Source organism: Podarcis filfolensis (genome assembly GCF_964270895.1).
Source record: "Podarcis filfolensis genome assembly, chromosome: 4".
In the NCBI taxonomy this organism is placed as follows: Eukaryota; Metazoa; Chordata; class Lepidosauria; order Squamata; family Lacertidae; genus Podarcis; species Podarcis filfolensis.
Window position 1 is genome coordinate 64,360,927 of NC_139607.1, and position 27,152 is coordinate 64,388,078.

At 42.7% G+C, this 27,152-nt stretch overlaps 1 protein-coding gene and 1 long non-coding RNA gene across 2 annotated transcripts; one reads left to right on the top strand and one right to left on the bottom strand.

Annotated features, from left to right (window-relative positions):
• Nucleotides 1-1,499: 1,499 nt before the first annotated feature.
• Nucleotides 1,500-17,476, top strand: STYXL2 (serine/threonine/tyrosine interacting like 2). Its single transcript, XM_083611492.1, has 6 exons — nt 1,500-1,735; nt 3,209-3,333; nt 7,393-7,487; nt 9,621-9,852; nt 12,683-12,900; nt 13,757-17,476. The coding sequence occupies exons 2-6, from the start codon at nt 3,227-3,229 to the stop codon at nt 16,633-16,635; spliced, it is 3,531 nt and encodes a 1,176-aa protein (XP_083467618.1). The 5' UTR covers nt 1,500-1,735; nt 3,209-3,226; the 3' UTR covers nt 16,636-17,476.
• On the bottom strand, nt 16,511-25,713 carry LOC310761660. The gene is made up of 2 exons (XR_014547644.1): nt 21,986-25,713; nt 16,511-20,493 (listed from the first exon to the last, which is right to left on the bottom strand). It is a non-coding gene; the product is annotated as an uncharacterized lncRNA (long non-coding RNA).
• Nucleotides 25,714-27,152: the final 1,439 nt, after the last annotated feature.

Consider the following 27,152-nt stretch of genomic DNA (forward strand, 5'->3'; position numbering starts at 1 on the left):
TTTGTGTCCATTGTTTGAAACTGAGGGCACTTCCAAACTGTCTTTATTTTTATGTAGGATTCTATCCATACAGAAAATTCAGGTTACAAAAGTAAAGCAGGTTTGGAGTTCCTGCGCCCATTTTATCATTACATCTTTGACTCCTTCGTCTTTTAGGTGCCAATTTAAGAATAATTTATACATTTTAGACAGATTTTTTTATTATTTGAGAGGAGTTCTTTATCTAGTTCAGAAATTATCTTGTCATACCCATTTTCCATTTTATCTTGTTTAAAAATTCCGTTGAGTGGATGATATTGCAGCCAACTTACACCAATATGTTTTAATGTGTCATAGTCCTTCAGTCATAGTTGGTTATCTATTCTTCTAAGACTGTACTTTTGAGATAAGGAAAGTGACATGTTCCAGTACCAACCCAGTAGGGTAGCCTAGTAAATCTGGGGTTCCCATCCTATTTCTGTCTCTCTCTGTTGCCCCCCACCCACTAATGTGCCGCCTAGGGCAAGCGGTGTGGGATTCTTAGACCCTGACTCAGTATAAGGCATATTCCTATGTTCTGAGTTACCTCATGGGAATGAAAGAATATTAATCTCCTGAGGTCCCCTAAGAGGACCTTTTATTCAACCATTTGTCTTGTTCTGTGGTAATCCTAGATGGCTCAGAAGAAATGAGATGTGGGGTGTGTGGGATAAATGGGTAGGAAAAGCTTAGCAGAAATGACCATGCCTTGCTGTTGTAACTGCCTGCATTGCAAAGAAAGAGGAAACTCGTGGTAATAAGTCAGGTTAAGAAATCACTGAGAGTAGCCGAAAGATAATGCCTTATAAGGTACTAGGAAGGTTTCTGGGTGACTCGGAATCACAAGGAAAAATGGAGAGCAGTTAGAAAACAATTGAGCATGCTGAAAAAGGCTATGAATTTTGGTCAAACCACCCCTGGTGGAGCTACAGCTAATCAGCATGATCATGGGATGTATGTAATGGAGTGGGTACACATCAAGGGGGAAATAAGAAATAGGCGGACTGGGACTGTAAACTGCAGTCTCCTAACCAACAGGAGAATGTAGGAGGGAAATTCGGACTGACTATAGGGTATAAAGTACCTTTAATGTACTTTATGGGGGCCTCCCTCTTTACAGCACGAGCTGGGGAGTTGCACATGCAGGGCTGTCTCGATAATAAACAATATTTGGTTTTGCCTGATCTCGGTGTCAGACTCCTTCTTATCATGCAGCAATTGATTCCCTCTGGGGAAGATCCCTGGGGCAAATTTGTCCAAAAGGGAGAGAGGGATGGGGAAACGGGATGACAAGGACTAAAATTCTGAGGCAGGGAGGAAGCTTCCTTTCTGACCTCTGAAGGGACACGGCTCAGGCATCCAATAAAAACAAATAGCATGATTGCCCTTCATATATTTGGCCTATTCCACAGCCAAGTGAGGTCCCTCGATGGGTGGGGATAGAGTTAAAAAGCCCAAGCAGGGACTGCACTTCTCTCTCGGCAACCTGACAGCCAGTGCCTGGAAGTGCTATTATTAGAAGGCTGATAAAATTTGAGGCTGACAGTTGTCCTGCCCCTTTGGGAAGAAATCACAGTGAGGGAAGGAGGGCAGCGGCCCCTGTCCTGACTGTGATCCCGGCGGCCTAATTCCCTGCTCTTTTTTTGACTGGGTGCTTCACTTTACTGCTAACAAGGAACATTAAACTGTCAGGAGACGTACCCTCCCAGCAGAACCGGTAAGTTGCTGTGGGGCTTTCATAGCTTCTTGCTTCGTTTGGTCTTGCTGGGTCATTGTGTGGTGTCAACAACTGCCACCGCCACCCTGCCTGCGGAGGCCTAGCTGCATTCCTGACATCTGAGACAAGCTGCAAGGGGGGCGAGAAAGGGGACTGTGTAAGGGAAGAGGCATCTTCCCTCGCGGCCTGAAATGGAGCAGGTATTTTTGTTGCACATTGATCACACATCTCCCCTGTATGGAGAAGCCTCAGGAAACAAGGGCTGCCTCTCTAGACTCCGTCCTAACAACCCAAGAGCAGGATCCCAGGGGTGCCATTTCAGATTGCTGTGGGGTGGGGGACAAAGTGCAGTGGTAAGGGTTATAGGTCCACTCAGAAAATTGAATTGCAAAATAAAAAAAACCTCTAGCCCTACTTTATTCTGAGCTGCAATCTTAGTTGGGGGAGAGTCCCACTAAACACAACCGGAGTTACTTCTAAGTAGACATAGGGCTGCACTGTTAAGAGCATTTGTTGCGATTACTTTTTATACTTCATAATAGCTATTACCTATGTGAACATTCACGCTTTAAAAAAAAAGCAAAAGAATTTTGCTTTTAGAAGGCATTTTAATGCATATGCCTATTCCACTAATCAGGGACCATTGGTTTAGGGCTGGCTGTGTGGGTGCTGGACCCACTGTGTGTATCTTTGGATCCACATGGCCTTGGATTGCTCTCCCCAAGAAGCAGCCAGCTCAGTTTTGCCAAGTGGAGTGGAGGCAGGCAGACTGCTGGGGACTGTGAGCCCAGGGGTATTAACACAGACCCTCCAAATGTCCCTATTTTCCAGGGACGTCCCTGATTTAGAGAAGCCGTCCCAGATTCTGATTTGGTCCTGGAATGTCTCACATTTCCTTAAGATGTCTCTATTTTCATCGGAGAAATTTTGGAGGGTATGGAGTTATCCGACCCCCGAGCTATCCAAAGGCAATCCTGTATAGGGAAGTTTTCTTTCATGTTTGCTGTTTTGTTATGTTTTTATATATGTTGGAAGTTGCCCAGAGTGGCTGGGGCAACCACGTAAGATGTGTGGGGTATATATAGAAAAATTATCATTCTGGAATGGGACATCCCTATTTTCATCAAAGAAATGTTGGAGGGTATGTTAACAGTTTCTCTAACTTCCATTAATATAGTGCTTCCAAAGTGTCTTGCCTCCTTTCCAGTGGGTGGTATTGCTTTATGGCAAACATCTCTTTGGAAGAGAGGCCTGGGGTTTAAAGTCGTGTGGAATCAAATGTTTGATCTCAATTGCTTGGGGTGGTTCGTCATGGAAAGGAAACCTCTCAAACTTCATGTCCTCAGTCATACACAAACCCCCTTTCTGAACCACACCAATCTGCTTTTTGTAGCTTGGCAGATGGGTTTGCTCGATGTGCCTCTGCCTTTTAGTACGTTCTGATCCTCCTAATCCCACCCTCCCCAATTCCAGCGTGTTCCCACAGCAACTATGGCAAGTGGTATGGATTCGGATGGTGAGCAGGTGGTGCCCGATGGAGAAGGCCCTGATGTGAAAGCCGTGCAGGCCCACTATCTTCGCAGTCCCTCTCCTAGCCGGTGAGTCTTTTGCCAAGTAGGCTTCTATATCCCTCTGATCACACGGAACAAACGCCAGCCATTTTCTAGCCTTCCCCCTTCCTTTTTTAAAATTACCTTACGCTAACGCTGTGCATTATCCAAACCCTGAGCAAGGCAGAATTTAAAGGCTTCTTTCTTGTTTCTTTTAGAAGCCAGGGTGGAGAACTCATGCATTATTTAGCTAATCTAATTGGGTCAACTGAGGTTTTCCACAAATTCAAGTGTTATTGGGGAAAAGCATTATCAAAGTTAAGTGAGGCAGCACAGAGGAAACAGAGCCCACCCAAGCTGCCATCATTTGCATCAGTCTTTTCACAGTTCTTTGATTTGTTTGGATTCAAGCGTTTGATTCAGTTGATTGTACAAATCTGGAATCTTATGTGAAGCAGGATTTCTGGGTCTTGCATAGAGGCATGCCCAGTAATCCCAGTTAGAAAGCAATAATCAGCCCCTATCTATTTTGGAGGTTTTCTTTATCAAGCATGTTTTAGTCTGCAAGAGAGACCCTTTTTCAATGCCCCAAACCTGTGTGATCTTGCCTTTTTCTCATTCAAAGGCATCGCTCAGTAGATTTTGACCCAGTGTGTGGCAACTGTTGGTGCGGTGGGTGGGGGGAGAGTGAATTCCTTGCTAGGGATCATTAAGAAAAGAATTAAAAATACAGCTGTTGATACCATAATGCTGTTTTGCAAAGCTACGGCATGTCTGCACTTGAAATACTGTGTGCCGTTCTGGTCGCCTCACCTCAAAAAGGATATTGTAGAGCCATCAAAGGTTCAGAAAAGAGCAACCAAAGTGGTCGAGGGAATTTGAGCGAGTCTTCTAGGTGGAAAGGTTGCAGCATTTGGAACTTTTTAGTCTCTGAGAAAGAAAGGAAGGAAGGAGGCAATGAGCAAAAGCATGGTCCAGTCTATATGAGTGTCTCGGTAGAGCATATTAATGAACATTTGTACACTTAAAGACGTAGTCACAAGTAACCCTCACCCCATGCATTCACTGAACATGTAAAAGGGGCCTGTTTTCTGGCGTGTTCTTAGTTCCATTCCTTAGGGATATTAAAGGATAAATCAGGCTCTGTAGGCTGATTCACTTTTTCTTTTATCTGTTTCTGTTCCCATGGCTGATGATGAGACTGAGTGCTGCTAGCCAAACCATCTGTCTTTCCTGCAGCTTAGATACACTTGGCCAAGTTCGGTTTTTTCTTTGCATATGGCTCATTTGCATGTACATTGTTAATATGCCCTAAACTTACTTGCAATTGCTTTTTAAAAAAAGTTCCATAGTGTTTTGAATATGTACGTGAGGGCAGTCACTTGGGCTCTAGATGTTATTGGGGTGATCTGTGCTTTCTCTTTACCATGCTGCTAGATTATTCTTTGGGGAGGAGCAAAAGGGGGAAAGACCACCCACTCTCTTAGAGACACACAAATCTATTTTGTGATTAAACAACTTAACAGTTAAATTCTATTCATATCTACTCAGATTGTTGTTTTCAATGGAATTTACTCTTAGCCAGTTAAATATGCCTGACTCAAGGATGGGGAAAGTTTGGTCTTCCAGCTGTTGCTGGATTACAACTTCCATCATTCCTGACCATTGATTATGATGACTGACGCTGATGGGAGGAGAGTCCCATAACATCTGAAGGGCTATATAGTCCCTAAATTATTGTGCCTGATTTTCAACGTTTTCAACAGGTGTTTTATTTTTCCTCCTGTAAAATATTGGAGGAATTCATGGTTTAAGCAACTCAAAATGCTTTTAACTAACAATTTTTTTGTTGTCAGCAGAGAGAGGCTTTTTATACCAGCCTGTTGCTCTTCACTATGGATCTAGCAGTCCTCAATAGAGATGGAAGGGCTCTCTGTTTGTTTCTTCACTTGCTCCAATACAACAGAGCTTCCAAACCCCAAACTCCTGTTCTTAGAGTTGCTGCATTTTCCCTGCCACTGGCTGTGTACACCATACCTTTAAAGCTCATTTCAGCCACATTCTTTCCTTCCAAAAATTCTGGGCACTAGTTTGTTAAGGGTTTCTGGGAATTGTTACTCTGTGAGGGGTGGACTACAGGGCCCAGAATGTGCTTTGATGTGCTTTAAAGATACACAGCCATTAAAGGTTTCATGCTTTCTACAAATGGCATGTCAATTAGGAATTTGCCAGAGATAGTTTTCATATCCTTAGCTTGTAGAACAACCTTTTCCAACCTGGTGCCCTTCAGATGTTTTGGTCTACAACTCCCATCAGTGCCAACCGGCTTGATCATTGCAGAACGACCGCTTGGTGGCTTCCTTCACACATCCATGAGCAGAAAGCTAATTGGATTCTCTGCATCAACACCTCAAACAGGTGGCTTTGAAAGTAGCACTATCAGTGGAGCAAAACATTGTCTCTGCTTCAGTTTCCGCATACTCAAGAAGGCAAGGGATCTCTTAAAAGTATGAGTGCTACTTGCATGTTTGCTTGTAATGCTGGCAGAACAACACCTTGCAGTCCCTTAATTACAGATCTTCGTTTAAGTTGAGGAGGCATAACTCAAACTGACATCCTCTGGTGCTATAAAGGAAAAAGCATCTTTGTGCTGCAGGGTGTATTGCAGAGGATGGTGTGTCTACATTCTAAGGGTGAAATTCAACATTGCACTATGTTGATTGTTCTGCCAGGGCAAGCTTTATAGCTTGCCAGATGGAACAATCAGGTGCTTTTCTGGGGGTTCTCTTGACCATTCCTAGCCAATTTTGGGGGACACAGAAGAAGGAGAAGGGGGAACCCTGTTGTACAAACTGAAGTCCTAATGCTGGCTTCTGCTGCTGTGATGCATGAGTTGAATTCTGCCCTAAGTAATCAATTTCTAGGCAAAATGGCAGCCTTAACTGGCCGAAGGGGGGGGGCAAAAACTTTGTTTACCTTTGACAGAGGCAATGAAAGGGCAATGCTCACACTTGCTACATAAACACCAGAGCTCCATTCCTGCTCTTTCCTCAGCCAGTCCCTCCAGCTTAATATGCATTAGCTAAAGCCCCAGCTCTCTAGTGCTTTGTACACTTGACCCCTGGACATCACAGGCTTCTCCCGGCCTTCTCCACTGCCACTGCCTTGGGAAGCTGGCTGCCCATATAACGTTTCATGGTCGGTTGCTATGGAGACCAATTTTGATTAATGCAGCTGTCAGGCAACCCTCTGTTTACAACAGTCAGAGACATCTGGACTATCATCCACCCTCTAGTGGATGAAAAGGAAACATCTTCCTCTTCTGTAAAAGGAGACACAGGACTCCGTAACTTTACCACAGTGGTAACTAGAGTGTCACTAGAGGGCAGGGGGATTCGTGGCCTAATGCTTGGTCATTGCTCCTTGCTCTGTGCCCCCCTTTATCTCCAGGGGAGAGATGTGGGCTGATAGACCCCAGAGTCAAAGGGAGACAGCAGTGCATCATTTGCCTCTGAGCTGCCTTTGAGCTGATACCAGGTTCAACAAGTTCCTCATCCCCACCTGCATTACTGTACATCAAAGAATATTACAAGCATTCTATTACAAAATCTGTATATCACTACAGTATCTACTATGAGAGCATTCTTGCTCTTCATTTTGGAAAAGGGAATGGGAGACAGTCGATTAGTTTATACAAACATTTTTTTGTTTTTGCTGGGAAATGCTTTTCCCCCACCGATTACTCCAGTTTACAAATGTGCCTCCATATGGTAAAATCAACATACAACAAAGGGAAATGTAGCGTTTTCTGTAGATGAATTTTATGTTATAGTATCTTAATTCAGCACTTTTGGGAAGAGGAACACATTGATGAGAATGAATAATAAAAGAAGCATTATGGGGAAATTTAAACTTGTCTTGACATTTTTTAAACTGCTTGTGTGTACGCAAACACGGGCCATCTCCCAGCGTCACCCCCTTCCTGTTCTGCTGTACAGTCTCCCCTCACCCTCAGGCTGCTCTGTTTTGAAATAGTTGTGGAGGCTGTCAAAGGTGAGTCAAACAACTTGTAGAAGCTTGCCTCACATCGTTGCCATTTATTAACAGATATTCGGTGTTATCGGATACAGACACTGAGAGCATCTTCATGGAGCCCATCCATCTGTCATCTGCTGTGGCTGCTAAACAGATCATCAACGAAGGTAGGAGGCAGAAAGAAAAGGCAATGAAGACAATGAGTTTATGAGTAAGGGGAGGCTGGTGAGTAGGTGCCCTCACTTTTGAATAGAGGAATAGACTAGATGATTTCTGGTCCCTCCCTCTCAACTCAATTATCTTATAATATCTGGAGACCATTTATAGAACCTCTGCTGATTAAGGTTACTTCCATAATCACAGTGTATTTTTTAATTGCTGTCCTTGTGCACTCACTTCCATATGACATCATCTTTATCATCACCATCATTACCACGCCTTTTTCCCTAACAGGGACTCAATCACAGATATCAATACTGATCACTATTCCATTCGTGTGTTTTCCTGTATTGTTCTCATATCTTTATTAATCTTTATTAATATATTTTGGGTAGCATTTAATTTAAAACATTTGCCATTCCAGCCTATCTAGTGTGTGAACTGGCAAAGTGTCACTGAAGCTTCGCTGGGCTACTGTACCTTGAATTAGAAGGTTTCTTCACCTTTGCCTCTAAATGCTTCCTATTTAGCAGGGCAATTGCCCCTTAATTAGTCATCTCCCATTCAGCTGGGGAGAGAGGGCTTTAGTTACTGGTTCCCTCTAATACAAAAAGAATAATGAATAGAGATCAATAATTAAACCTTCCTACCATGGGTTATAGGAGCCAGCGAGTTAAGAGGCAATGCATTAGTAATGCTACTGCCAAACTGAACAAGAAGCAATCAGAGGCAAAAGACGCAAGCATAAACCTTCCGAGTACAGTTGCTGAGGACCTTTGCTGAACAGCCCTTACTTCCAAGTTAAATATTGTAGAAGAACCCTAGCCATGGGGTTGGGTATTGTTGGATATTTAATGCTATACTAAGTAGCACATGGATTTACCATTCTATTCGGTGAATCCTACTCATTGTTATAATCAAGTGCCTTAACAAGGCTAAATGGCCTTGTATGAAAGCTACTCTAGTGCCAAACAACCCCTCTTGATATGTCTCTCTTTTACATTTTGCTAAACAAGACTCTAGGGGTTTTTCTTTTGAATTCTGTGGTGGTGCATCACAGCGCACTCTGCAACTGTAGATGAAGTGTTTGCTCTAAAAGCTAGCCAGGCTACTTTCTGCCTTCCATTCATTATTGGAATGAGATTCTACTTAACTCTATATTGAAATACTATAATACAGTAGAATGCTATGATACAGTATTTTATTTGTTCTATAATATTTGTATACTCATGTGACTGAGTTCTCTGGGCAGTTTATGGACTATTAAAAATACAAACTAAAGTTCGACATTTGCATGGCACTAAAACCAGTGATGAATATATAAATAAACACCAATGTGGCAGCTAAAACAATGTGAAACCAGCAAAGGGAATAACTTGGCGAAAAGTTCTAAAAGCACAAAACAGGTGTCTCCATTATAATTAAAAGGTCCGAGAGAACAAAAAATATATCCAGCTGGTACCTAAAACACCATAGCATGGTGAGCCTCTTGTGGAAAGGCATTTCATACAGGAGGCAAAGTCATTGAAAATCCCTTTCCTTGTCTCACTTCATTAGGTGTGGAAATCTGGAGAAAGGTCTCAAATGAAGATCACAAGGCTTAGGCTTACCAAGATCCCATCAATATGATTTCAATATTCAATAGTCCATCAAGATTATAGCTTGAGCATTGATGTGCACATTGCTCAGATCAAGGGCCCAGGCACTTTGAGAAGATCCATACCATGCCTTTAAAGCACATTCAATGCACATTTAAAGCATATGGCTTTCCACCAGAGAATCCTAAGAACTGTAGTTTCACCCTCACAGAGCTACAATTCCCAGCCCCCCAAACAAATGACAGTTCCCAGGATTCTTTGGGAGGAGCCACGTGTGCACTGAATGTGCTTTAAATGAGTGGTGTGACTCTGCCCTTTGTTGAACACTCATTGAGAAGCATGTCAAAGGTAAAAGTAAAGGGGACCCCTGACTGTTAGGTCCAGTTGCAGACGACTCTGGGGTTGAGGCACTCATCTCGCTTTACTGGGCGAGGGGGCTGGTGTATAGCTTCCGGGTCATGTGGCCAGCATGACTAAGCCACTTTACCGTTGTCAAAGGTAAACAGGTGCAATTTTGAAAATGTAAGTGTTGTTTCATTCCAGAGCTGAAGACAAAGGAGGTGAAAGCAGATTCTGGGTGTCCAGGGATGCTCGAATCTGCAGAGCAGCTACTGGTGGAAGACTTGTACAATCGGGTTAAGGAAAAGATAGATGATACCAGCTTGTTCAACACACCATGTGTCATGGATTTGCAGAGGGCACTTGTGAAAGACCGTCTTGAGTCTCCAAAGGATGCCGTTGATGAAGTCTGGCCAAATGTCTTCATAGCAGAAAAGTGAGTAGGCAGACTGTTTCTCTTTGATTATCATTCCTAGAATTGGACTTCTCACACTTTACTGGAGAAGAAGATCAATAATCCTAGGTGAAAAAATAAAATCTTTCAAATGTCCCATCCCAAGATAAACTTATGTAAAGAATACCACTATAAAGGCAGAAACTGTTACAGACATACCTCATGTTGCATCTGCTTCAGGTTGCATGTTTTTGTCTTGTGTCCCGTGGCAACCCGGAAGTACCAGAATGGGTTACTTCTGGGCTTTGCCGCATGTGCAGAAGCGCTAAATAGCGTCGTGCATGTGTGCCGACGCAGCGCTTCAGCTTACGTCAGTTCCGTGTTATGAATGGACCTCCAGAATGGATCCCATCCGTAATGCGAGGTTCCACTGTATAGGGTGAATATTATATCCTGATCTCCTGCCTGCATTCCTGTGAATGACACAATGCATTCTTGATTTGAATGCAGTCAAGGAGATTGTACATACACCAGTGGTGGGAGATCAAAAACCCCTAAACCAAACTAATGAGGGAAGTCAGTTTCTTAGTCAACTAGTTGATGCTGTTTCTATTGCATTGGGGAATTGGCATCTCACATAATTGCTGGAATCTGAAAGTTTAAATTGGACAAGTGAAGATTCCTTTCCCTCCATCAGGCCAGAATTGTACTTTGCAGCCAAGGTGCAACTGCCACTGAAACAGGCAATCTGATGTCTCTTCCTTCTATCACCTTCATAACATTTAGTTATGCAGAACTTGTAACATGGCATTATGAGTTTTCACTTCCTTTTTCCACCTAATTGGCTGCCATTTGCGGGGGTGGAAAAAATTATAACGTGATGGCATCACACCGTGCATTTTGCATTATTAAACGATGCCAGAGGAAAATGCACAGCCATTACTTTCAGAGGTCGAAAGGTGTTGACCATATTATGTAGTTCCAGCCTCTATTTGCCATGCCCTGATTTTCTCTGATTCATGGTATGAATAAAGCCTGCTTTAAGAAGAAGACCAGCCAATGTACAAATAACAGCTGCTGTCAACGCTGTTTTAAACAAAAGAGCATGAATTATAAATAAGGTCTTCTAATTTCTGAGCCATTTTTGTTCATAAAAAAAGCTTTTTCCCCAATGGTTGCTTGTCACAGTTTCCAAATGTCAAATCACAGTGATTATGACACAATTTGGTATATGAGTCTTTTAACATTTGCAGCCATCATATTTCCTTAACCCACTTATTTCAAAATCCCAGTACATATTGGAACGGAGGCCTTATGAGATATCTTGATGGTGTTGCACTGGGAGAATCATTTATGTGCCTTGAAGATGATTTGCTCCCTGAATTTGCCACAGTGCCCAGGGCAACAATAGTAAACATTTTATCAGTGGGGCATTTATGACCCCAGTGATGAAGTGCAGCAAATTTCTACATACCCTAACTGGTTGGTGGCTCAGCTACCCAGAAGGCAATCTCATTCCAAATGAGCATGTCCACTCATTACAGTCAGCAAGGGAGGCTCTCCTGTATGACCAATCAATGGGGGCATGACTTGGTGAAACATTGGCGACAGCTGCTATAGTGATCCCACCTAAATTATGTAACTTCCTTCCTCAAGAGGTCTGTTTATTTCCCTTTCTCTTGACTATCCATTGCCTGGTTATGACATTATTATTCAGGCAGGTATTTGATCTGCCATGCTAATGAACTTTTAGCAGACTAGCCCTATTTTAGCTGGTTTTATATCCTGCTCCTGACTCTTTGTTTTATTATTGTATCGCTGATGTTTCCTTAATTGATTTCGTAAGTGTTCTTTAAATGTGTTGTAGCCACCCAGAGTAATGTGGCTACACTAGAAAGGTGAGGTATAAATCTGCCTAATATAAAACACCGTTATGAGACTTCCAGAGATTTGTCATGTTGGCCTGGTACACATGTCACTGTAAGCCAAAGTATAACTGGCACTGCACAATCATGCTGGCTTGCAAAGGGGAGCTCATGCCAACTCCACATGGCATGGCAGCTAAGTCAAGGTTTTGCTTAGCATACCATCCAAACTTGGGGTCGTGGTTAAACTCGCTAGTCTTCTACTACGATCTATAACCAAGAACAAACCTTGGGATCATGGTTAAAGATGAGAGCGTTTAACCATGATTGTGGGACTGGAGAACAAACAGTGATTAACTGCTGTGCTGCACTAACCTAAACGGACCAGGAAAGAGCTAAGTGAATGCAGTTTCCTTCCTGGCAGCCAGCATGTTTGCCAGGGCTGTCTTAAGCATATGTGGCGCCAGGGTGCAAAGATCTGCCCGGCGCCCCCCCCCCCCGGTTGGCCAGTCCCAGGCGCGCAGGAGGGCGGAGCTGGCCAGCCGCCTCAGCATCTCGCTGGATCAATCGCCCCTGAACTCATGGCGCAGAGCCGCCCGCAGCAGAAGAGCCCACTGTGGCGCTCCGACCGACGGGCGGGCTCTTCTCCGGACTCAACTCTCGGGCCCCAGACTCTCAGCCTGGCACCCCTGAGAGCCTGGTGACCGGGTGCACCGCACCCCTAGCGCCTATGGGTAAGATGGCAATGGTTTGTCTTAGCATTGCATGCAAATGTGTGCATTGTAACCTTTTTGGTTCGACCAGATAGTTAACACACATTGTGAACATGCTCAACACTTACAATACTATTTTAATCACTTGTGGGGTAGATCATTCATATTGCCAGTCTGCACAATCTTGCAGAGTTCCTCATCAACTCAACTCCTTTTTCTATTGCTGGCCTTAGGCTAGTTTTCAAATACTCAAGAAAGTAGGCAGAATCTAACCTCTCTTCCTTTGCCTTAAAGGAGTGTTGCAGTGAATAAAGGTCGCCTAAAGAGACTAGGAATTACTCATGTGCTTAATGCTGCTCATGGCACTGGTGTGTATACAGGACCAGACTTCTACAATGGCATGAACATCCAGTATTTAGGCATTGAGGTGGATGATTTCCCAGATATGGACATCTCTAAACATTTCCGTGAGGCTGCAGAGTTCCTTGATGAAGCACTACTAACCTACAGAGGTATGTAGGGCAAACTGCACAACTTCTCATTTTCAGCTTCTGTTGGTTCATTATCATTTGAGAAGTAGGTATTAGGGCCCCTCATACACACCAATGAAGTTCCTTCTGCTCTTGAGACTGTGTTTTTAATGTTTCTACCATGGCAATGTTAACCATTTAGGAAGATGAAAATAAATAAGTACATTGGGTTGAAGCCAACTAAGTCATCTCAGAGTGGACTCATTGAAAGCAACAGACATGACTAACTTAAGTCCATTTTAAAGTTTCTCCTCTGAGTATGGGTACCACCTTTATAATTTATACACATATAATAATGGAAAACATGTTTAATATGGGGGGGGCAAATTCTTCCCAAGTTTTGGAGCATCGTTGTTCTTCTATGGATTTGCACCAAGCTTCACCCCAGTGGTTTATCAACATTAGCAAATATAAATTTGGGGAAGATGCAGGAGTGGCCTGTGTGGTGGGAACCATGGTACCAACACTGGTGTCACTTAACTGAGAGTAAGCCATGCTGAGCTCAATAAGAATTGCTTTGGATTAGAATGGATTACAGTATATATTCCCCCATTTGCTGCTATGCTTAAAATGTTTTGAGATGCCTGTGACGAAATATATAAAACATTTATTTAACTTAATTTACCATGTTCCCAGTTTAGGTATTAATGATAAATTAAATCAAGACTAATGATGGCAGAACCCACCCACCCCCACCAACTATTTATTTGATCCAGAAACTGTTTCAGAAATAGACTATTACATACTTCCCAAATCCGGTGTCCTCCAGATGCTGTTGAACGACACTTCCCAGTATTCCTCTGGCAGTAGTTAACCAACTGTATAATTTTACTTCTAGGAAAAGTCTTGGTCAGCAGTGAAATGGGAATCAGCCGCTCAGCAGTGCTGGTAGCTGCTTATCTGATGATCTTTCATCATATGACAATCTTAGAAGCCTTGATGACTATACGCAAGAAGCGCGCCATATATCCCAATGATGGCTTCCTGAAACAGCTCCGGGAGCTCAATGAAAAGCTATTGGAGGAACGAGAAGAGGAAGGTGAAGATGATTCTGAAGATGACACAACCAGTAGCCAGAGTTCTGTTGTCAGAGCTGGAAGCTCTTCCTTGATGTCTGGGAGAGAAGATTCTGGAAGTATCATGGGAGCCAAAGTCCACTCTATCATGGTGGAAGAAGAAGACACAACAAGCCTCCTGGGAAGTGTAATGAGTACCTCCTCTATGGGAAAATCGAGCTTGGTTTCCAAGCAGCCTACTCTTATCAGTGAAGAAGAAGAGGAACAACTCTATGAAGAATGGAGGAAGAAGCAAGGCTTGCCTGCGAAGGAACTTTCAAACAAGGATGGAGAAAGCAAACCCTCAGACCTTACGTTTCAGGTACAGGAGGAATCTGAGGCGGATATGAGTCGGATGATCCAAGAGTGGCAGTCCAAAAATGAAAAGTACCAAATGGAAAGCTACTTGTTTCCCAAGGAGGAGGATGGAGGTTCTAGAATGGGCGAAAGGCCATGCTCTGTAAATGATGTAAGTGAAACAGAAAGTGTGAGTAGCCAAGAGATCAGAATCTTGAAACAACAGCTAGAAGCAAGTGGCATTAACAGAATGAGGAGAGGGCGTACAGATTCCATGTCTACAGAAAGCAGCTGGGATATGTGGAATGAGAGGATGATGGAGATAGAGAAGGAAGCTTCTCGGAAATATCATTCCAAAACTAAATGTGGTCATGAGAATCCAAGGCCTGACAATGGAACAAATGGGAGGGATATGGATGAGGAAAGTATATTATCTGATACTAGCTCATTTTATAATTTCTGTCAAAAGAACAAAGACAAGCTGACTGCCTTAGAAAGGTGGAAAATCAAGAGAATTCAGTTTGGATTTCACAAAAGAGACTCAGAGGCCTCTGAGAAATCAAAGGATGAAGATGGCAGCCAACAAAATAAAGAGGCTATGGAAGAGGAGAAGAACTTGTCAGATATCAACCTGACAGCTTACCAAGCCTGGAAGGCTAAACATCAGAAGAAGGTAGGCAATGAGAATAAGGATGATATTGTGGAGCTTGCTAAAGGTGAAGATTCTGCTTCTTCCAGAAGAAAGCAGAGGCGAATGGAGTTACTTGAACACTCAAAGAAAGTTCTGGAAGAAAGTCAGTCTCTCTGCAGCTGGGAGGCAGAAAGTACAATGAGTGGAAGCATCCCTTTGTCGGCCTTTTTGCCATCAACAGCTTCCGTAAATGGTGCACAGGATTCTGCCTCAGTATTGAGCATGCAGACCAATCGCTCATCTTTCTCTCAGGCTAGAGGCGGTAGTGCGGCAATGTCAAACCATTCAGTAGCTACAGGTGTTCCCAACCTTCCTGTTGGCCCAGAAGACACTATATCTATAGCCAGTATTCAGAACTGGATTGCCAATGTTGTTAGTGAAACTATTGCTCAGAAACAAAATGAGATCCTAATGTTGTCCCGCCCATCATCGGTATTAGCTTCAAGTGTTAAATCAGTTGATGATGACAAGGCATCTCTGCTTAGTGCACAAAGTGGCTTATCACTACCTAGTTCACTATTTCACCAGCAGGGCAACCAATATGCTGACACTCAGTCCATGCTGTCTTGTAACACCTCAATGAGTGGAAGGACAGGAGGATCCAGCTCAAGCAGGAAAGTGACACAAACAAGCAAGCCTCTTTACAGCCTCTTTGCCGATGAGGTTGACTTGAAGAAACTTAACAGAAAGGAAAGGGAGATGCAAACAGAGATGAGAGAGAAAATGTCAGATTACCAGACCGAGAAGGTTATCAGTGACAATAAGCGTAGCACTTTATTTAAAAAGAAAAAGATCAAGGAAGAGGATGAAGATGAGAAGGCAGAAAATTATGCAGAAAATGTAATTGGTGGCCTTAGGTACCCTTTAGAAGCTCATAACGACAGGAGTGACACAGCATCTTCTTTCTCAGGCCAGTTTGCCAGAGCAGGTGCTATAAGGTCGGAGGTAGAAAAGAATGTAAGTAAGTGGCTCAGTGGCTTGAAAACAGAAGAAAAGTCCTCATACCAGGACTCCTCTGATGCTAGTGGAGAAAAATACAGGAGATCATCCTTCAGAGAGGTGGACACTGAGGCTTCTAGCTATAATTTTTGCAGATCTCAAAGAGAAGAAATTGATCGCTCTTCAACCTTTCAGTGCAAAGATGACTTGCAGAGAACCTCCTCGCGATTTTCCTCTGCGTCTGCACAAGAAGATAAGGCAGCTCGCACATTTACACGGTCCAAATTCAGTGAGACAAGTTCCAGAGAAGAAAGTCCAGAGCCATATTTTTTCAGGAGGACACCAGAACCATCCTGCAGCTCAGAATCCCCTGAACCACCCACCAGGAATCGGATCAGGTCACATCGCTTGGAAGAGCGCGAAGAGGAGTCCAGTTCAGACACGTCTGAGTTTGGAGCCAAGAGAAAGTTCACCCAGAGCTTTTCAAAGTCTGAGGAGAATGCAGAGAAAGAAGAAAAGGTAGAAGAAAGAAAAGAGTGTTATGCATCAAGGCAGTTATTCAGACACAGGCAAAGCATGCGCAAGGAGGAGGAGGAAGAAATGGATGATGATGCCATAATTGCTGCCTGGAGAAATCGGCAAGAAGAAACTACGGCGAAGCTCCGTCGAAGGAGAGAGGAGCGGAGTGATAGAGAACAAAGTCATGCCAGCTCCATGTCTCCCCCTCCCATTTGAAAGAAAACTTCCACAGTGTCTACGAGAAACCAAGACTAAAATGCCCCTCAGTTTCATCAACCTCCATTGCATTTCCTATCACCCTTCCCAGAACAGAGCACTGCATTCATCCTACAGGTATTCTCTTATCTTTAATTCTCAACCTGAGATGAAGATACTAATGACAGTGGCTCTTCCCAAGAAAAAGGGATTGTGTCAATAGTCAATTATTGGTGTGCAGAAATGTATCAAGTTATTTTTGAGACAATTTCTTTAACAAAACAGTAAACATTATTAACAATAATAATCAAAAGAAACAACAGAGGCTCAGCTAATTTGCTTTAGATATTCATTTGATTCTGTTTACTGCAATCATTGAAGAGTCACTCTGGGTTTTGGTTTTTTTTCTTTCCGCTTCATCATGATTAGAATTGGAACAAAATCAGCAGCCTTTGCCACTAGTTTGAAAATGTAGCTGCTCTTACAGCATATATGCCCTCTTCCCTTGTGGATAGTACAATTGAACTTATATTATTCCTTCTAAATCCCAAACCACAGAGCCTTTTCTTTCTCTTGTGTGTATCAATAGAAGGGAAACTACTGAGAGAATAAATGTAATGTTTGTTCCCATGACAACTTGTAACTGAGCAAAATATCAATCATTGGTCACATGGGGAGATCTTGTTTAAAGGTTTTAATTTTGTTTGCTATAAAGGAGACAACACTAGATAGAACAAATTACCTTTGGAACAAAACATCAGGCCCAGCCTTAGAAAACATATGCTACAGTGGTGATTATCCCTTTTAAATGTAAATCCAGGATATATATTGGTGTGTGCACATTAAAGGGAAGAGAGTCACATCTGTTTGTTTGCCATGGATCATGGAATCATAGAATTGTAGTGTTGGAAGGGACCCCAAGGGTCATCTAGTCCAACCCCCTGCGATGCAGGAATCTCAGCTAAAGCGTCCATGACAGTTGGTCATTCTACCTCTGTTTAAAAACCTCCAAGGAAGGAGAGTCTACAATCTCAGGAAGGAGACCATTCCACTGTTGAACAGCTTTTACTGTCAGAAGGTTTCTCCTGATGTTTAGTCAGAATCTCCTCTCTTGTAACTTGAAGCCATTGGTTTGGGCCCCACCTTCTGTATCAGAAGGAAGAGAGCTTGCTCCGTCTTCCATGTGACAGGCCTTGAGATATTTGACGATGGCTACCATATCCTCTCAGTCTCCTCTTTTCCAGGCTAAACATACCCAACTCCCTCAACCATTCCTCATAAAGCTTGGTTTCCAGATCCTTGGTCATCTTGGTCGCCCTTCTCCTTGCCATAAATTCACCCCACCCAGCCTATTCTTTGTCCAGAATGTCCTTCTACTTCATCTTGCTCCTCAGACCTTCCCCCTACCCTGCATAAATCAGGAGCAGCCAGACCCGGCACCATCTTCAGCTTCTTCTCTACATCCATAAGAATGAGCTGGTAATAAAGTAATAAAGTGGCAGAGGCCTGAGGTGATAGAATTGACTGCATCATTTCAAATGTTGGGAGGGGAAGAGAAAAATATTTTTGAAAGCTCCTCTATATTAACAATGCACTGCAATCAGAAAACTGATGTGCTATGGGGTGGTATTTGCAGGAAGCTTAGTACATGGGAAAGCAATTTTTTAAAAATAGCATACCCCATCAGCAACCTAACGTAGGGTAGTCCAGGGCAGATTCAGATTTGATGGGGCTTTTGGCAACGTGGCCTCCCCAGGCCCCTGACTGTCGGCTTACCTGGCCACAGCAGGTGACTGTGGGCCTCTATTTAACATTCTCCACTATGCCCCTGACATAGCATTGTTCTGGGACATCATGGGAAATGGGAAGTGCTGGTTTGTCAATCAGGCAGGCTGGGCCAGTCCAGGAGGAATCCCTGCCACAGTGCTAGGGCACCAGCTTTTGGCATCAGGTGCCATCCAAAATTACCTCAGGATTCTGTTACCTCAGGATTCTACTGCATGTGTAGACTAGACCTGAAATCCCAAGTCCAAAACGCCTTTGCTTTCCCCAGATAAAAATGGCACTCCTTCCCACCACCTATTTCTATCTAACCAGTGTTTTGAGTTGGTTTCAGGTAATTATGACTGTCCATCATTTTTAAAATAAGAGGCTTGTTTTTAGACAAAAGAGTGTTTGATTCTTTTTAAATGGGCAAGTTGATTCAGCCGCATCTGCCTTTTTCGTGTGCTCTCACCTCCCTCTGCTCTCTTTGGAAACAAGGTTTAAGTCCATCTACTTTCATATTTTCAAACAAAACTCATGAAAGGGCCATAAATACCATGACTCGTTAAAATGAAAGCTGTTTTCTCTTCCTCCCATGAGACTCCTTCCTGCGAGAATGGTAGAGAGAGTTCAATTCTTTGAAGAATTCTTCTTCTGTTCAACTAGCTGCAACTGAAAGCTCTCTTCTGGGCTTTGTTCCTTGCATCATCTTGACCAGGCTTTTCCATAGCTCTTCTTTTTCTCTCTGTTGCTTCTGCAAGTGTGAAGGAGGATCAGCGCTGGATAAGGAAAATGGCTTCGTTTGCACATTCTCAGAAAGCTTTTCCGGAGGGGTGGGGGAGAGAGTGCCATATATGAAAGGCTTCCTCCCCTCTAATATAGAAAGTTGAAATTGCTATACCTTCTTTAGCATGCCAGAGGCACAAAATGAAGGTTAACAAACTCTGGGACAACCAACTAAAAGGTGTAATCAAGAGATGACATTTATTCCTGTCCATAATTGGATATTGGCTCTGATAAGCTCCCCTCTCGCCTGGGTTATTCCAGGGATAAATCTTTGCAGGACCAAGGCCAGGTATTAGGGAGCGGGGCTTGCATTTTAAACTTACCTAATTCACAGTTTCCAAAATAATACATGAATTGATCCTTTGAAACTGGCAACTCTCCAAACTTTCCAGTGCAACCAATTGGCCCCAACCAATGTGCACAAAAAAGGGAGAGGTGTACATAAAATGGTGTACATAAAATGGTGAAAATAACATACAAAATGCATTATTTTGGGAAAAGGTTTGTGCAAAATGTGTATATTTTTCAAAATTGCATACAAAAATGTGTTTATTGGGAGAAATGTACACCAAAATGCCGACAAATTTCATAAAGATTTTTTAACAAAAATTTTGCAAACTGGTGCAGAGATGTGGCAAACTCAACATAAGATTAGAGAGATGAGAAAATGACAGATTTGTTCATCCCTACCAGAGACAGGTGGGATCATGCCCAAATCTACATAACTGCAAATATTATTGCACAGGTCTGGGTTTGGTAGTGTCACAGTTGCTGGTGGTGAAGTCTTAAATGAATTCATTTTACCTTGGTAAAAATCAGATAAAACATGGGGTAGGGATGGAACTTCCCTGCTCTGGAGGACCTATGTGAATGGGCAGTAGGGGGCAGTACTTACTTTGCAGCACCCTAAAAAAGGAGCTAGAGTTCTGGGCAGCGAAGAAAACCTTTTACCCACAAAAACAAGTCTTTTTGCATCAAAATAACAGACTGTCAACAAGCCTAAAGAATCTTCCAGTGACTTTATGGGAAAGCCACTCATTCATTGAACAAATCCAAGAAGAGTAATTTTTCACCACCATTATATCAACCCAATGATTGGTCTTTAAGGAATTAACTGATTGTAGCCCATGCTTCCTGTTTGCCTTATAAAAACCTCATTATCCAGTAACTGGGAATCTTTCCCCCCCTGAAGCAATAACCACTTGAAACCAAGATGAAGGTTAAAAGACCTCACCTTTTTTGCCAGGATGAGACCTTAGTTCTCGCAACAAGCAGATGAAACCCTGGGGGAGAGGTTGCATCAGGTACAATCTGCTCCCATGCCAGTCACTTGAAACAAAAGAGGCAGGCAAGGGTGGAATAGGCAGCAGAGCCTCTGAAGTTGATCTTGAGTGAGGGATGGGGAACTTGTGGCCCTTCAGAGGTTAGACCCCATCTTCTATTAGCTTAGACAACATAGCCAATGGTAAGGAGTTGGGGTCTAATAACATCTGAAGGGTCACAGGTTTCCCCATCCCTCACTCAAGATCAGCTTCAGAAGCTCTGTTCTGCCCTTGTGTGTCATCCAACAGGTGCAATGAGACAGGGTCTTTTAGGTACTGATGCTGACATACTGGAAAATTATCCTTAGGGAGATCTGCCAGGCATCTCTCTCCTTGTTAAGTATCTGTTAGGATGCTTTCCTTTACAGATTTACTGGGGAGTAAGACATCGTAAACACATTCGGCCTTGCTTCTAAGCAGACAGCCTTAGGACTGCTGAACTCTTTTTAACTGCAGCTTTCTACTGTTCTTCATGTCAGCTGTTTTAATATGTGCCTTTTAATATTGCTTTATTTGATGCATTTTTTGTTAATTTTGAATGCAGCTTTGAGTGTTTTAAAAAACAATAGAAGGGGAGGAAAAACTTAGAAGGGGAGTAAAATAACCAATCGTAAGTACAAGGCTTTTTATTTCTTCTGCTGAAGTCTGACTTAAATACTCATTTTTGCTATTCTGACTGTGTATTTGTTGTATATTGTCCTTTTTAATTGTAGTCCTGCTAGTATTTTGTTTCTATTTGTCTGCACTAAAACAACATTCCTCATGATGCAGGAATGCCCTTTCATTACAGTTTAGAAAACAAGTAGCATGTAAAAACATCAACAAATTAATCAGATCAACAAATAACTAATATTTATTTATTGTATGCTATAAAACAGAGCATAGTTTAAACTGGCTTGATTGTGATTTTGGTGGAGAAATGCCGCAAAGGATTGCAGAGAAAACAGCCTGTTTTCACAGCGCTGTATGCCTTTCTCCAGCTGTTTAACATATTTTCAAAGCATTTGAGAAACAGCTTGAAGAGCGTCCGATAACACTAGCCACAGAAAGTAACCAAGTTCAAGGTTTTTAGTGCAGCAAAAATAGGGCTTCCCAGAAATGTTTCATGCAGCACCAATTTTGTTTGGGCAAAATTTCAGTGTCAAAATGCATGACAAGGGGTCATGCCAACACTTTGGGAAATGGAACAGTTTTTCCACTTGGCTTTTTGTTTTTTTTAAATTTCACAAAGCTTTCTAAATAGTACCCAGTGATCACAACACATATCCCTATTGGTTTCAATGGGACTACAGAATATAAGGGATTCTATCCCTCTGTTTGTCAGAGCCAGGACTTGAACTTCTTTGTCTGCAACCGCAGACTGTGACTCAACCTTGACTTTATCCCACACTGGAGTATTATCATTGACACCATCAAAATTATTTATTTATTTAATATACCTCTATCCCTGAAGACACTTGCACCTCCACAGACAACAGAATTATCCCCAAGCTGCATACCTGATCCTTCAGGAGGTGTGCGGCCCTGTCCAATACATGTTGCAAACCTCTATGTAGTTCAGCTGTTTCCAGCTAACAGTACTTTCATCTTGTCTTAAGTTTCAGTTTCTGTTGGTTTGCCCTCATCCATCCTAAAATGGCCTCTGGGTGCCTGTTAAAAGTTTCCGTAGCCTAATTGGGATTAGTAGGTAGAAACAATGAATTGAGCTCGGTGTGCACCTGTGTGCTGGTGAGACCTTGGCTTGTGGATGACATCTCCCAATACATTATTACATAATAATTCTATGCCCTGCATTATTTCCATGTGGCAGGAGGATGAGGAAAGATGCAGTATTCTTGGGGTCTCAGCCTGTGACAAGCAGCTGTCACTTGTGCATGTGAGAAACGTTATAGCAAGACAAGCAACCGCCATCAGATACAGATACCTTGTTCCATTATACTGCGCAGTCAATTTCATTCTTCTTTCCCAGTCAGCGCACTGACTGATGGGAAACAGAGGGATTTAGTTAAACTGCAATATCTCCATGCACCATAAGGGTATTTCTAAAATCTATTTTGACATAGCTATTGTAGTTAATTTCCAAATCGCTGGCTTTTCTCCTCTAATGATCCTTTCTGGCCAGAGTTCCCAAATGTGATTTGAAATCCCATCTCTGCGTGTCTAGGGAAAGATTGATTGTAAAACATTTATATGCCAGTTCTGTAAATCTCCAACACTGTGGAAGATACATGCCCGGACGTGCGTTGCAGCGGCTAGGGCAGTGCACTCTGCCCTCTCCACCTTGGTGGATAAGCCCAGCTTGCAGAATAAAGTGCAAATTAGCTGGAGCCCAAAATTTTCTCCACTAGGTGGCTAGGCATCTCACAGAGTCATATGGAATCACCATATATGGAAGAAAGGGTGGGGATTCAGTGAAGAAGATAAATAACCCTTGGAGGCAGGGGGCAGCTGCCCCCCCCCATTAAGTAAATAAATAAAAATTCTCCCCCCCCCAATAAATCCTAGCTACTCCCATGCTTGGAGGATTTCTTAATCCAGTCAGCCGATGGATATAGAAGGTCTACCTCAAAGATCAGAAGGGCCTAAGTGGAATTCAGTTTTCTAAGATTTGTGATCTCCTTTTCCTGCTAGCTCAGTTGGTAGCGCATGAGACTCTTAATCTCAAGGTCATGCGTTTGAGTTCCATGTTGGGCAAAGGGATTCCTGCATTTCAGGGGGTTGGACTAGATGACCCTTGTGGTCCCCTCCAACTCTACAATTCTATGATCCTGAAAGAGGAGAGAGAAATTTATCAGTCAAAATGATTCTGTACCAGTAACTGTCTCCCAGCATTGTCTGGAATGAATGAATTTTATTCTTTCGGTCACAGACCAGTTCCAGCCCACATACAATATCAAGGAACTCATAAAACAAGACAGGGATACATTTGAATTTGCAATTAGGTGTAACGGGGACAATACAGATATAGCAACAGTAAAAAATATATAAATTAAAACTTAGTCATTGTTTTACAGCTCAGTTTGTGATGTGTTGTTGTTTAGTGACCTGTTTAGAGCAGCTGTCATTGTAATGCTATAGGCAGGGCCAGTTCCACTTCTGGGGTGGGGGGGCTCAGCATATTGCCTTCAGAAGGCCCCTTCCTACATCAATGGGACTTCCCATGAGTCCTGGCTAGGTTCCTAGGCAGTGGCACAGCCAGCAGCAGTTCTGTGGAGCTTAGAGCTCCCATTTATTTATTTTGTTATTACTAAACTGGGGTAATGTCAAAAACTGTCATGCCACCGTGGGGCTCATTAGAGGAAAGGGAAAGGGGGCTGCGGGAGCTGAGGCAGGTGCTGGGTCCCTGGCAGCTGCCCAAAAATATCAGGTGCTAAATCTGACCTGGCATATTGCTGCCCATATGATTCTATAATTGCTCTCAGCTTTAATATCCTACACTGCCTTTATTATGAACTCCTGAGAATGGATAAATCCAGTCAGCAGAAGGAAGCTGATGGGATTCTTTAGAGACCAGCAAGACATAACTGGAATTTTGTTTTATAAGAGTTGGTATCTCCTTTTCAGCTCTTTCTCATACCCCTCAACTGTCCCGATTTAACCAGGGCATCCTGTTTTGGGGGGCTGTGCGCTCACATAAAATCACAGCTCCGAAACACTGTTTTGGGGCACTGTGCTCTTGTACGGGTCACGTGACTCACGCGGGAGCGTGGCCCCAAAAGATGCACATCCTGGTTTTTCTCTGGGACATGTTGGAGGGTATGCTCTCTGTTTTAAGAATGTTTAGGTCATATATATATATATATATATATATATATATATATATATATATATATAAAATGTTCATATATGTACCAAGCAAACACATATATAAATATATAAAGCACATGTCTGAAACCCATAGGAAAAGTCCTAAAGCCATTTTGACTCTTTCAGTCACCACAAATATTTCTCTACAAGGTGGAAGGAAATGCAGAAACCTCCCCATTGTCTCTGTCCTCACAAATCCTGCCTTAAGGGCACTTTAAGGTGTGAATAGGGTGAGCCTGTCACCTGGCTCAGGAATTAAGTATTATCATTACAAAAGAATGGCCAGACTCCCCAGGTAATCCAGTCAAGTGACCATTAACAGATAACCTAGCAGACAGGGTAAAAAATGCACTCAGATTTCTGTTGTAGACCGCCTTTTCTGTGATGTAGGTATGATGTATCTGGGAGTGGTCTTGGACTCCAGGGCGGGCAATTTAAAATGTCTGTATAAGGGCAGGCACACCTTTGTTCTGGGTCCTCCTCCTCTCTCCTGCGTGTGAGGAAGCACCCTGTTGCAACAGTTAATAAAGATCAGGCTTACTAGCTGCTTTGCTTCTCAATATTCTCTGGTTGGTCTCTGTTATTTTTTCCTACTGATAGAGAACCTACAAAGGACTCTATATGGGCTCTTGGGTACCCCATAAGGGAAAAGGAGCAGTTTTTTTACTTATATCACTGTCTATCAAGAAAGGCTAACTACAGCAAAAGAAGCACCAAGTAGATGCAACTTGGGGAGAACCAATTTATTTCTTCTGCTTGTTATATGGCCATACAGCTGTAATGTGTTAGAAACATGTGCTGCAATAATATATTATTTAAACTCTGACAATATTAACTTACCTGCTACAGCTAGAGAGCGGGTTGCACAGTTGATTGTCAACAATAATAAACATTTGTCGGTCTGTTTTAATTAGCCGTACATTTAGTCATAAAACCTATCACATTTGTTTACATATGTTTTAATACCTGTTTTTGCACCACGAGGAATCAAACTGTCAAACAAATGAACCTTGCTCTGTTTGAGGTGGTTTTGGTAGTGTGATATTTGTGGAATCACAACAGTAAATGAGGAAGAACCACACATCACCTCCAAATCATTGGGCCCCAAACTGGAACAGATGCACCTGGTGGCTGAGGAAGACAATTGGTTTGCTTCTTTTCTTCTGTTCTGTGACAATTAATTTCAAAAAAAAATACCTACCTGTTACTGGAATGGAATTTTGTAAGTATTATGATATAGATTGTTGTTGTTTAGTCGTTTAGTTGTGTCCGACTCTTCATGACCCCATGGACCAGAGCATGCCAGGCCCTCCTGTCTTCCACTGCCTCCTGCAGTTTGGTCAAACTCATGCTGGTAGCTTCGAGAACACTATCCAACCATCTTGTCCTCTGTCGTCCCCTTCTCCTTGTGCCCTCCATCTTTCCCAACATCAGGGTCTTTTCCAGGGAGTCTTCTCTTCTCATGAGGTGGCCAAAGTATTGGAGCCTCAGCTTCAGGATCTGTCCTTCCAGTGAGCACTCAGGTATATGGATACAGAACACTAAATTAGATTGATAGAGCAATGCTATATGTATATCTAATCAGAAGCAAGGCCCACTGAGCTCACTCCCAGGTAAGTATATAGGATTGCATTCTGTCAGCTATTCCCTGTTGTGATTGATGAGGACTTGATTTGGACTTTGAGATAGGATTTTTAAAAAGACAGGCTACTGAGGCAAACATTGTCATTTATAACTATATTAGGTAGTGTACAGCTAGGATCATAAGATAAGAAACAGAAAATTGCTATACCGATTTAAATAGAGAGAGTCTTGCCCATATTGACATAGAAAAGATGTTTGCTGGCATTTCAGATGACAATTCTGGGGCAAGTCTATTGATTCTGAACTAAGTATTCTATTGGGCAGGTATAGTTTTTGCTTTCCCCAATCACCATGTATACTCTTACTACACCTTTTTTTACTATCCCTGAAGGAGTGCAAAAGGCACTAGTGGAACGTGTGGTAAAATCTAATGAGGAAACTGCCACTTACCTTCACACATCCTTCAGACTGAATGGCTTTTCATGTCATTCTTCAATTCCCAGTAGTGAGGTGGATTTTGAAACCTGGAAGCTGCTAATACAACAGCTACTGGTGGACTGAGAATTGCCATCAGTAAGAGGGCAAAAGAAAATTAATAGAAAGTCTTTCCCTTCCAGCTTTGAGTGTAGCCTTCAGTGAAGGGAAATGTGACGGCAGTAGAATGTTTGTCAGCACATAACTTTCTTTCCAGTGCTAATGAACAATGTGCCCAATTTCTACAGACATTCCAAAAGTCTGTGGAAAACCCCTTAGAGAATCTGAGGAGATTAAACAGTTGCCGGAGAAAAGTGTTAGAAAACGCACTTGTGGATGCCAGCAAATTCTGATGTGCAGCTGATAAAGCAATTTATTCATGGAGGTTTAGGTGATTGTGAAGCTCCATCTAAGACCTGCTCAGACAGTCATTCTGCTTCTAGGGTGTCATATTCACACAGCTGCTCTATAAGCTTCTACAATATGAGGAAGAAAATGGAGCCATTGCAAACCAAGCAGCTCGTGTCAAACTGCAGAGCGGTAATAGCTAACGTTTTTCAGCTGGAGGGGGCTGCATCACCTGGGCTGTGCACATAGTGTATACCAGTGTCTGAGGATCACACAGATCCATTTTTTCATGTGTGATTTTTAGCATGTTTGTCCATCACACTAGTGGTGGTGCTTGAGGGGATGTATTTGCACTGTGGTGTTTCCACCTCCTACCCTGAAATTAGTAGATCCCCAACCTCCCTGAGTCCTGGGTCCCATGGTGGGTACACATGCAGGAATTTGTTTATGAGT